At 43.6% G+C, this 9,931-nt stretch overlaps 1 protein-coding gene across 1 annotated transcript; it reads right to left on the bottom strand.

Moving 5' to 3' along the window:
• Positions 1-446: 446 nt before the first annotated feature.
• On the bottom strand, positions 447-9,760 carry PROKR1 (prokineticin receptor 1). Its single transcript, XM_019516725.1, has 2 exons — positions 9,058-9,760; positions 447-2,422 (listed from the first exon to the last, which is right to left on the bottom strand). Exons 1-2 carry the CDS (start codon positions 9,720-9,722, stop codon positions 1,726-1,728), a joined length of 1,362 nt encoding a protein of 453 aa, XP_019372270.1. The 5' UTR covers positions 9,723-9,760; the 3' UTR covers positions 447-1,725.
• Positions 9,761-9,931: the final 171 nt, after the last annotated feature.

Raw genomic sequence — 9,931 nt, 5'->3', positions numbered from 1 at the left:
AAGAGAAGGCTGAGGGGGGATCTAGTGGCCTGTTACAAACTAGTCAGAGGGGACCAGCAGGCACTGGGGGAGTCCCTGTTCCCCCCAGCACTACCAGGAGTGACTAGAAATAACGGTCACAAGCTGGCAGAGGGTAGATTCAGACTAGACATCAGGAGGCGCTACTTCACTGTCAGGGCGGCTAGGATCTGGAACCAACTTCCAAGCGAAGTGGTGCTGGCTCCTACCTTGGGGGTCTTTAAGACAAGGCTAGACAATCACCTTGCTGGGGTCATTTGACCCCAGTATTCTTTCCTGCCATGGCAGGGGGTCAGACTTGATGATCTGCTCGGGTCCCTTCTGACCCTACCAACTATGAAACTATGAAAAACGAAATCCTTGAAAATAATTTTGAATGCTGTTTTTAGGTTCCCACACTTATCATTTTATTAATTAAGAGGGATTTCTGCTCAATTTAAATTTACAAAGAAACAAATCATTTACAAAATTAATTTACTTCAAAAGCAGGCAGTATCACACATTTAAAAACGAGAAGCGTTTGGTAGCACAGTAGAAAAGCCTTAATTTTAGGACATGAACATTCATCAAATTTCATAATTGTGGACTTAAATGAGCAGACTTTACTGACATTACCACCTGTTTAAAACACAGTTATCAGTTGAAAGACACACCAATCCCAGGGGGGCACATAATCAGAATAAGCAAGATGAAATTAATGGAGATTCACGCAATATTCACTGAGATGTGTTGTACAGCTGGTCTAGGTTTAAATGGGTAAGAAGTGACAATCAAACAGCAAATCAATGACTACTGAAAGCCTGTTCAGTCTGTCATGCCCACTATAGAGCTAAAATTCCCTCCCTACACAAAGGACTACCATAAGGTCTCCACATTATTTATCCCACTTGAATATTTTTGTGGGGGTACACATGGACTTTATATGATGCCTGGCCCTTAGGTGATACCTGGGCCTTATGTACATTCTCTTTTCAGGTACATAATAATAAATTACTGTCAATATTTCCCATACAATTCCAGAAGGATGGAGCCAGAGTTCTGTATAGGTGATCACGCTAAAGGATCAGGGGTCTTTTCTAGACTAAGAAGCAGTATTCGTATCTGTATAGAAAACTGGCCAGGGAACAGGGTAGCATTCTATGGAGACAATGACATGCTGAAATGTCTCTTGGTTTCTAGGACTTGGGCGTGTAAGAAAGTGCTATACAGCAGCATAGAGTTTCTTGTCACCAAAGTAGTATGTTTGGTTGCAAAAAGGAAATGGGAGAAGAATAAGACTTTTCAAGTCAAAGGTCTTGCTTGAGAGGGGGAAAAAAGGTCATTCCCTAAGGCAAGGAGAAAAGGGGAGAATTGTTGATGTCATTTCTAAGATAGAATTTTGCATCCAGATAACACCACTTAGCTTTTCCATGGAGCTTTTGATCCCTAAATCTTAAAGGGCTTTAACAAAGGAAAATCAGTATCATTATCCCTGTTTTGCAGAAGAGAAAAGTGAGGGAGAGTCAATATGATCAGCGCATGGTCATACATCTGTTCAACAGCATAGTTGGAAAGAGATCTGTGATCTATTGAATCCTCATCTAGAGCTCTCTCCAGTGGTAGGTATCACCACAAAAACTGGGAGAGATGCTTTTTGAGGTAAAATACTAATTCACCTCCCCACCTCCCTCCCCCAGGGATGCACGTGTCACGACAACCAAACTTCAATTACTTTAGTCTTATGCAGTCAACCTCTTCTGTGACTGGTGTTGCATTGGTTTTGCTGTCTAGATCTACACTGGATTTGCTCCCTTTATAGGTGGACCTCCACCTGAGTAACATGATCTTCTTGAAATACTTCATGGTGTTGTTTTTGACAGTTACAAAACACATGGTGTTAATCATACTGTTGCTCATGGCAATGCACTCAACTATGTAAAAGGCTGTAAGATAATGCTTCTGTTTCACAAAGATCGTGGGGAAAAAGTCACGGACAATTGTGAATCCATAGAAAGGAGCCCAGCAGAGGACATAGGCTGTTAGGATGCACATGAGCACCATGACAGTTTTTCTTCTGCAGCGAAGCCTCTTCCTGATCTGTTCGGTTTGAAAGCCTGGTACAGTCTTAAACCAAAGCTCTCGGGAGATTCTGGCATAACACAGGGTCATCGTAATCACAGGTCCAACAAATTCAATACCGAAGATAAAAAGGAAGTAGGATTTATAATACATTTGTTGGTCAACTGGCCAAATTTGGCCGCAAAAAAATTTCTTCTGATTTTTTACTGTGAATAACACAATTTCAGTAGCAAAATATGCAGATGGTATAGCAACGAGTATGGAGATGATCCAAACCAAGGCTATGAGAAAGGTTGCTGTTTGGTAATTCATACGTGGTTTCAGTGGGTGGACGATAGCCAGATACCTACAAAAGATAAAGAAGTGCATTCAAAAGGAAGTCAGGGAGCCTTAGTAATCAAAACACATTCCTGGTTACAAGCAGGCTGACTGGCTGACTGAACAGGGAACAGAAAATGTCATTGTTTCCAAAAGGAGAGCTTGATAGAAATGTGGTTATTTCAGAAAAAGCGATGATAAAGAGATTAAAAAAAACAGTCAGAAATAATTGTCTAAAGCAGAGGGTCTGCACCTATGTGTGCCAGATCTAGTCCATATAATCATCAGATCTGGCCTGTGGCTGTAGAGTTTTGGTGGCATTTGGTGGGAGGTGGCTTTGGCTGCAGACACTCTCCCCGTGCTGCTATGAGGACAAGCACCAGCTGTGGGTGCTTTTCCTGTGCCACCACAGGGGTAAGTGACAGCCTCATCTTAGCACCTATCTACCTGCCTCTGACCCAGAATGGGTCATTCTGGCCTGCAGCTGGAAAAGGTTGCCTGCCCCTGGTTTGGAGGTTGGCTCTTAAAGCCGGATGAATAATCTAAGATCCATACTGGAGCACTTGAATGTGCATTTTAGTTCTGACTATCCAGTTGCATACTTAGTTTAAGGCTACATCTATGTGATAAATATATCGTGCTCACCAAGGGTACCCTCAGGAAGGTGAGATTGGTCTATGTGTGCTGCCTTCTTCACTGGAAGGAGTGTTGCCGTGTTCATGGTAAGGCTAATTCATTCTGAATAGTTCCAAATATTTTAAAGACTGAGGATGTTTTCATGTTATTGAGAAACGGCTGCATAGCCAGCATCTGGCAAGTCATCTTAACATGCATTGTTGTTCTGCAGGTAGCGAGACTGCTAGTAACTGTTATCTTAAATGTTTTCCACCCATTTCTCTGCCACACTACTTGCCCTGATGACAGCTGCTGGCACTCATTAAGAGTGACTAGAAAACTGTAATCAATGTACTGCTACCATCTACTACACCAACATTTAACAAAAACATAAGGAGAAACCTTAGTACTTTCTATGCAAAATTGATAGATTACTATTGATTCAATCAAGTTAAATATGCACAAGAGGCCATATTATGTGATTGGTTTTTATGCAGCCCTTGATGAAAAAATATGCCTAATTGAAAGTATGATCTTACACAAGAATATTAGGTTTTCAGGCTAAATATATCGATGTAAAATACATATATCTTCCAAAACTATGTATAGAGTTGTACATTTTTTTATTTATTAAAGGGGTTTCTGCTTGCATGTAACATGTTTTCTTGCGTGCCACATCCCTCTGTATGTTTGAGGAAGGCAGAATGAAAGTTCTGGGAATATCCTTTTTTTCTCTTAACAACACAAGCTCAGCATAAGTCACTTAATTTCTAGCTACAACTTCAGAACAACAATTTTAACCCTATCAAAGCCACTGCTGAATTGGTAGCAGCTTTTGGCAGCTCAGCTAAAAGCTACTGTCAATTTAGTAGCAGCTGTGATGGGGCTAAAACTAACTGGGATCCTGAAGTTTACACTCTGCCCCTCTCTCTCGGGCTGGGAGAGAAGCACAGCCTATGGCAATGTTACAACATCTCAATGCTTCAATTTCAGCCTAGAAATTAACTTCCTCACTTTAGACTTGCACCCCAATTTGGAAGGCTGTTTTTGGGGGAAAAGATGCATGTGGTATCTAAGTAGATATGGTATATGATCCCTCATATTCTGAAAGAGAACTTTAGTTGGCTCCTTATCAAGATGTTTCAGGCCAGATACATTATGGAATGATATAGCAATGCAGCAAAATTTACAAATGCCTCTGTCTTAGTCAAAAGAGTAGCAACTCTCAGTATAAGTGAGAAGTTCACAGTTCAACAAGCAAACAAACAAACAATAAAAAAGACAAACGCAAGTCTAGCTTTTCAGATGTAGCTGAAGAATACCTGGAAGAGCTGAAGAAAATAAATAAGGAAAAGTTTAAATCTACTTTCCTGTCCTCATCCTCTTGGAACCAGACTGAACCAGAGCAGCCTCCAGGTTGCTTTAACTTGCCTAACTGATTTTGGCCCCCATGGGCCATAACGGCAGTTAGGGTTTACAAAGTTATAAGAATATAATGCTTCCTTTTTTCCAGTCCTGTCTTCTGCACTGGTTTTGTATTACTACTTGATAGGAAGAGATACAGAAGCTCCATTAGAGAGTTCTGTCTATGGCCAGTTGAGTTGGTTTTAAGGTATCAATATACCATTCTTTGTATTCTTCCCATCTGTTATTCCATAGATGATGTAATGAACTCCAAATTAGCCACAAAAGTCAACATTCTGTATTGTCAAATCCGTGAGACTTTCCAAGAAACAAGAGAGCATGAATGATATTAATATTTGTGTAGCAGGGCACTGAGGTGCCTGCTAGTTGTGGAGCAGTAAGTCAGGAGCCCAGCTGCGGGTTGCCAGGGTAACCGGTGAGAGTCAGCTGACCGGAAGGGGCAGGGCCTGGCTCCCATATAACTCCCAGGAGGCTGAAACAGGACAGTTGGAGGAAAAATCTGTAGGGGAGAATTCTGTGACCCTACAAAAGCAGGCCCTGCCGGTCATCTTAGAGCATTGGAAACAAAGATGGGACCAATGGCAGAAGCACCAGGCGATGGAATTGAGCTGGCTAAGAAGCCAGCTGGGAGAACTATTTAGACCCCAGGCTGAGGGAAGAATTACAGGACTCGGTTAGGAACAGCCAGGGAGAGTGGATTGGGTAGATGTGGGGACGGCAGGGAAGGGTGAACAGATGACCCCAAGGAGTGAGATCTCCTGTTTAATGTGCCAGGATTGTACCCAGGTGGCCTGGGGCCTGGTGTAGGAGGGATTAAAGATAGGCCCTGCAAAAGGGGGATTGGTGGAGCCCAGGAAAGAAAATTGGGGAAAAGGGCAAGAGATGAGGAGGAGGGAACAAAACCCAAAGGGGGAACTGAAGCCTGAAAAGAGGCTGCAAATTTACATGAGAAATATCCCTAGGCTTGTTAAGTGGTAGATGTTGAGGAAACTCGTTGAAGAGCGAGTTGGATGGGTAGCTTATGTAAAGAGCTATAAGAGACCCGGAGGAGAATCTACTGGACAGGGGAAGGTAGAGTTCTGCAGGAGAGAAGATGCCCAGAAAGCACTGGAGAGACAGTGGGAGATCTGGGGAAGTCTTCAAGACCTCCAGAAAGTCGTAAGGAGACAAAAGAGCCCACAATTTGCCGTGAGAAAGAGGCCAGGGTGCACGGGGATGGAGCATAGAATGGCCAGAAGTGAGAGGGAGAGAGAACCCCAGAAGGTAGGCTGGAGCTGGATCAACGGAGGGCGTGATTTACCAAGGTCGGCTAGTGTGGGGGGGGACTGCTCATGGCAGGGCAGCTCCCATAAAATCCCACACGGTGCACCTTGGCTAAAAGGTGAGTAGGAGGCACCTTCAAACCTCTGCTGCTGAAAAGCTAAATGGTAGAAGAACAAGAGCAAGGATTGGAAAGAAGGAAGGAAAAACACGTGTGGCAGAGGACAATGAAGACTTGGTCCGGTGAGTCTGGATCTTAAGGGGGGAGGTGTGTAGCAGGGCACTGAGGTGCCTGCTACTTGTGGAGCAGTAAGTAAGGATCCCAGCTGTGGGTTGCCAGGGTAACCGGTGGGAGTCTGCTGACTGGAAGGGGCAGGGCCTGGCTCCCATATAACTCCCAGGCTGAAGCCAGGCAGGCAGTTGCCTGCCAGCAGCCATAGGGCTAGGAACTCTGCCAGAGTGAGAAAAAGGAAGAGGCTAGAATGCACATGCAGTTGTTTGGGTGAGAAATGGAGAAACCTTGTGACAGACTTGAAGGTGATTATGGCCAGATGGCTTAGGTTTACGTTATAGCCAAAGGGCTTGAGTTTGTGTTGACAGTTTACTACTGGAGGACCGGGTGAGGCTATAAGGGGATGGAGGAGGCCTTATAGGGGAGCCATGGCCACGTGGAGACTCCAGAGAAGCCCCAGAGGGGGGGCAGCGAGAAGCCCCAGAAAGGGGGCTGCAGAAAGCCATAGCGCCTGTGGGACGTGATTGCGAGACAAGGCTATGGAAAGCCAGAGCGCCTGTGGGGTGCGGCTGAGAGACAAGGGCTGCAGAGTGCCCGAGCGCCAGAGGGCACGCTGAAAAACAAGGGCTGCGGAGAGGGCGCAGAGAGTGAGATAGACCAAACAATGTCCAGTACATCTGCGAGGCTTGGGGCATGGTACAGGGATGGTTGGAGCCACGCATAGCCCATAAGGCTGGGGTGTTCGGAGCCCCATTGTATAAACAAGGATCGGGGTAGTAGGAACCGTGACCAGGAAGATGAGGCAACCGCCCTTTAACTTTCATCAGATCAAGATGTGGCGGGCAAGAACGAGGGTGCGTTAATGCAAACTTGGCATGGTAGGGAGCGCTAGGGGAGAGCACGGCAACCCTAGGACGTTTTCCCCCTGCCTGGTACAATTTGTATTGCCTGTATCTTATTGCAGAGCTGTTTTCCTGAAATATGATTTTTTTTCCCCAAATAGCATGTTATATTAGTATAAGCATCTTCAGCTTGTGTATCATATAATTATCTGCGTTCTCAGATGAACGGAGCTAGCAAAGTCTGCTGCAGAAGATTGGAGACTTTTTTTTTTCTGTTAACAATTTGGAGCAACACAAATATGGATATGCATCATCTCAACCAGGGGAATAACCAGAAGGGACTTGTTAATTGCTTTGGAGACAACAGCGCTTTTAGCTATTTTTCTTTAAATTCATGCAGATATGGTTCTATATAAAATCTATGCCTTAAGGTTTTCATAACAACATCTTTCCTTATTCTTCTCCAGTATTGTTTTATTTAGGAGATAGCCTGGGAGGTACCATGCAAATCTCTAGTCTTTCAGTAGCTATAGGGACTGGATGACAAACGTTGCTTTTACAGTCTGAGAGTATGCTCGCATGTGGCTCATGGCTCGAGGAGATGACTTAATAACTCTTTCCAAACAGTTTGTTATAGTTTGAATATAAATAGTAGAAAAACAATAATATGTACAAGATAATAAAGAAAAATCCAGGGCCAGATCCTCAGCTAGTGTACCGAAATGATATTGGAGCCATACTGGTTTACACCAGCTGAGGATTTGGCTTGTAGAAGCTGGTGTTCCTTCCACTTATATTATTGCTCTAGCATCTACAGAAGTTATTAGAAGGATTATCATTGATTTCACTGAAGGCTGCCTCAGCACTGCTTTAACCATATCTACACTGAAGTCAGTGTAGTTAAACTGGTGTGAAAGAAGAATCTGGCTCCAGCACTATGTAAGTGAGATTAAGGAGAGGAACAATATAGCTAATAATTGTCCTAGGTCCTCAAAGGAAGTCATGTGACATTATGATGTATGGGATGGCCAGTCATTTAGTTCTTCCTATAAACAATCTTTTCTCTCCAACTTTCAGTGGGCCAAGAATATCAAACGTAATAGCCATGTTAAGCTGGGTACCTTTACCTCAATACTTTTTTAGTATACAGGTGGAAGGAAAGAATAAAAGCCAATGATTATTTTTAAAATGCCTTCAGGAAGATCAATTCATACAAAGGTCTCAGTGCCGTGGACTAAGGAAACAGTGTGATGTCTGAGCATAAAGAGATGCCTGTCATCTCAGGACACAAGGGAAATGGAGCTTAAACTGATAATGTTTTAATTATGTTGTGAAAATGCAGGGGTCTCTGGCCTGTTCACCTCAAATCCCACAAGACCCTCAGATCACAGATCATGTGGGAAACTTGTTGTTATATGACAGTGCAAACTGCAGCAGTATGTGAACAGGTGAGGAGAGGAGATTGTTACCAAATGTTTTGGTCCAACTTCGGTGTATATACGTAAGGCATAAAAGGTGTATTTAAACACCCAGCTGAGAGCTCACTGAAAAGTAGTTCATTAGGTGCTAGCTGCATGAGCTCAGAGGATCTGTCTAGAGAATGTTTGGTATCTATATTGAGGTTTTGTCATTTGTTTTCACATAATATTGGAACAGCAATTAGGCCCTTTGAATTTTTTTGCACAGATTGAGTCTCAATGGTTAAGGTTTCACCAGGTGAGTATTCTAATCGCCAAGCTATGAAGTTGGGTTCAATGGATATTGAATTATTCATATAAAGTATACAGCTCCAAAAAGAGAGATTGAGAGAGTAGCTGCCTCTATAGCTCAATGATTTAGACTTTCCAAATAGATAGGGATATAAGCCTGAGCATCTTGTGTCCCTAGAACAGCCTCATGACTGGACTGTAGACTATTTGGGAGGATGGGGGGTGTCTTTCTTTTCTTCTCACTCTCTTTCTGTCTTCTCTCAGCCTAGAAATTCCGTTTGGATCCGGCAGAAGTTTTTACTAAAACAGACACATTTCTGGGAAGAGTGATGTTTTCAATGATTTTGCATTTTCTGACAAAAAATATTTTGTTGGCAAATCCCCAGCCAGCAGCAATGCTTAGCACAGTGTGGGACAAAATGGTTAAATAACCTGATAACACAGAGTACCTGAAAATTACAAGTCTCTTTCTTGTGTATCGGGTCACTTATTTAGGTGGCAACCAGGTTTGAAAGCACTGGTGTGCAAATTCCTGGTTTTCTCTCACCATACAGATAGAACATCCCATTCTTCTGCTTACCTGTCTACGGCTATAGCCAGAAGAGCATTAGTAGAGACATAAAGGGAGACAGTGCGCAGGTAATTGACGGAGGCACAGAGCACGTGGCCATGTTCCCAGGACAGTTGCCTTACCACATAGTAATCCATCTCGAAGGGGCAGCAGACGATGGCCACGATGAAGTCAGAGATCGCCAGGTTGGCAATGAGGAGGTTAGTGAGGTTACGCAACTTCTTGTAGCGAGCTAGTGCGGCGATGAAGATGAAGTTGCCAATGCCACAGACCAACATGATGCCAATGAGAGCTACCCCAATCACGATCTTGGCTGCAAAGAAGGTGCGGGTTTTGGTCATGTCATCCTCATCGTCCATGGGCAGGTCATAATCACTGTAGCTGAAATTGAAAGGGAAGGACAAATTTCGAAAGGAGGCAAAGTCACTCCTGTGGAGGTTGTAGATGGCAGCAAAGTTAATATTCTGGGTGGCATTGGGGTTACGTTCTTCTTGCCCCATGATGTTGCCTCTTCTCTTTCTATGCAAGTGACTCTGCTGAGCTTTGAGTTCTATGTAGTAATCACTCAGGGTATTGGGAAGGAGCTGGCAGAGAAGTTCACTTGATGCTTTCTCCAAACAGCAAATCACCTTGTCATTGATGCCATGAAGCTGTAGAGCAATGGCTTCATTCATCACCTTGTATTAAAACAAAAGAGGGAGGGAAAATATATAGAGAGCAAGCAAGAAACATGGAACAATTGCAGAGCTCTTGGGCAAGTGTCATCTCTCCTGTTGCACTGCTATTCTCTCCTTTAGTGACAGAAGCTGTGCATGTAGGATCTACACAGGAGAGCAAATACATACCATGGAAAAATACTGTTATTGTAAAATCCCCTGTGAAC

This window comes from Gavialis gangeticus, unplaced genomic scaffold (assembly GCF_001723915.1).
Source record: "Gavialis gangeticus isolate Ggan-Ray unplaced genomic scaffold, GavGan_comp1, whole genome shotgun sequence".
In the NCBI taxonomy this organism is placed as follows: Eukaryota; Metazoa; Chordata; order Crocodylia; family Gavialidae; genus Gavialis; species Gavialis gangeticus.
This window is presented reverse-complemented; position numbering and strand designations above follow the sequence as displayed.

Coding starts and splice junctions, on each gene's coding strand:
- PROKR1 (XM_019516725.1), bottom strand. CDS start 9,722: ATGAATGAAGCCATTGCTCTACAGCTTCATGGCATCAATGACAAGGTG. Junction 2,423..9,057: donor CTGGCTATAGCCGTAGACAG/GTAAGCAGAAGA, acceptor TATCTTTTGTAG/GTATCTGGCTATCGTCCACC.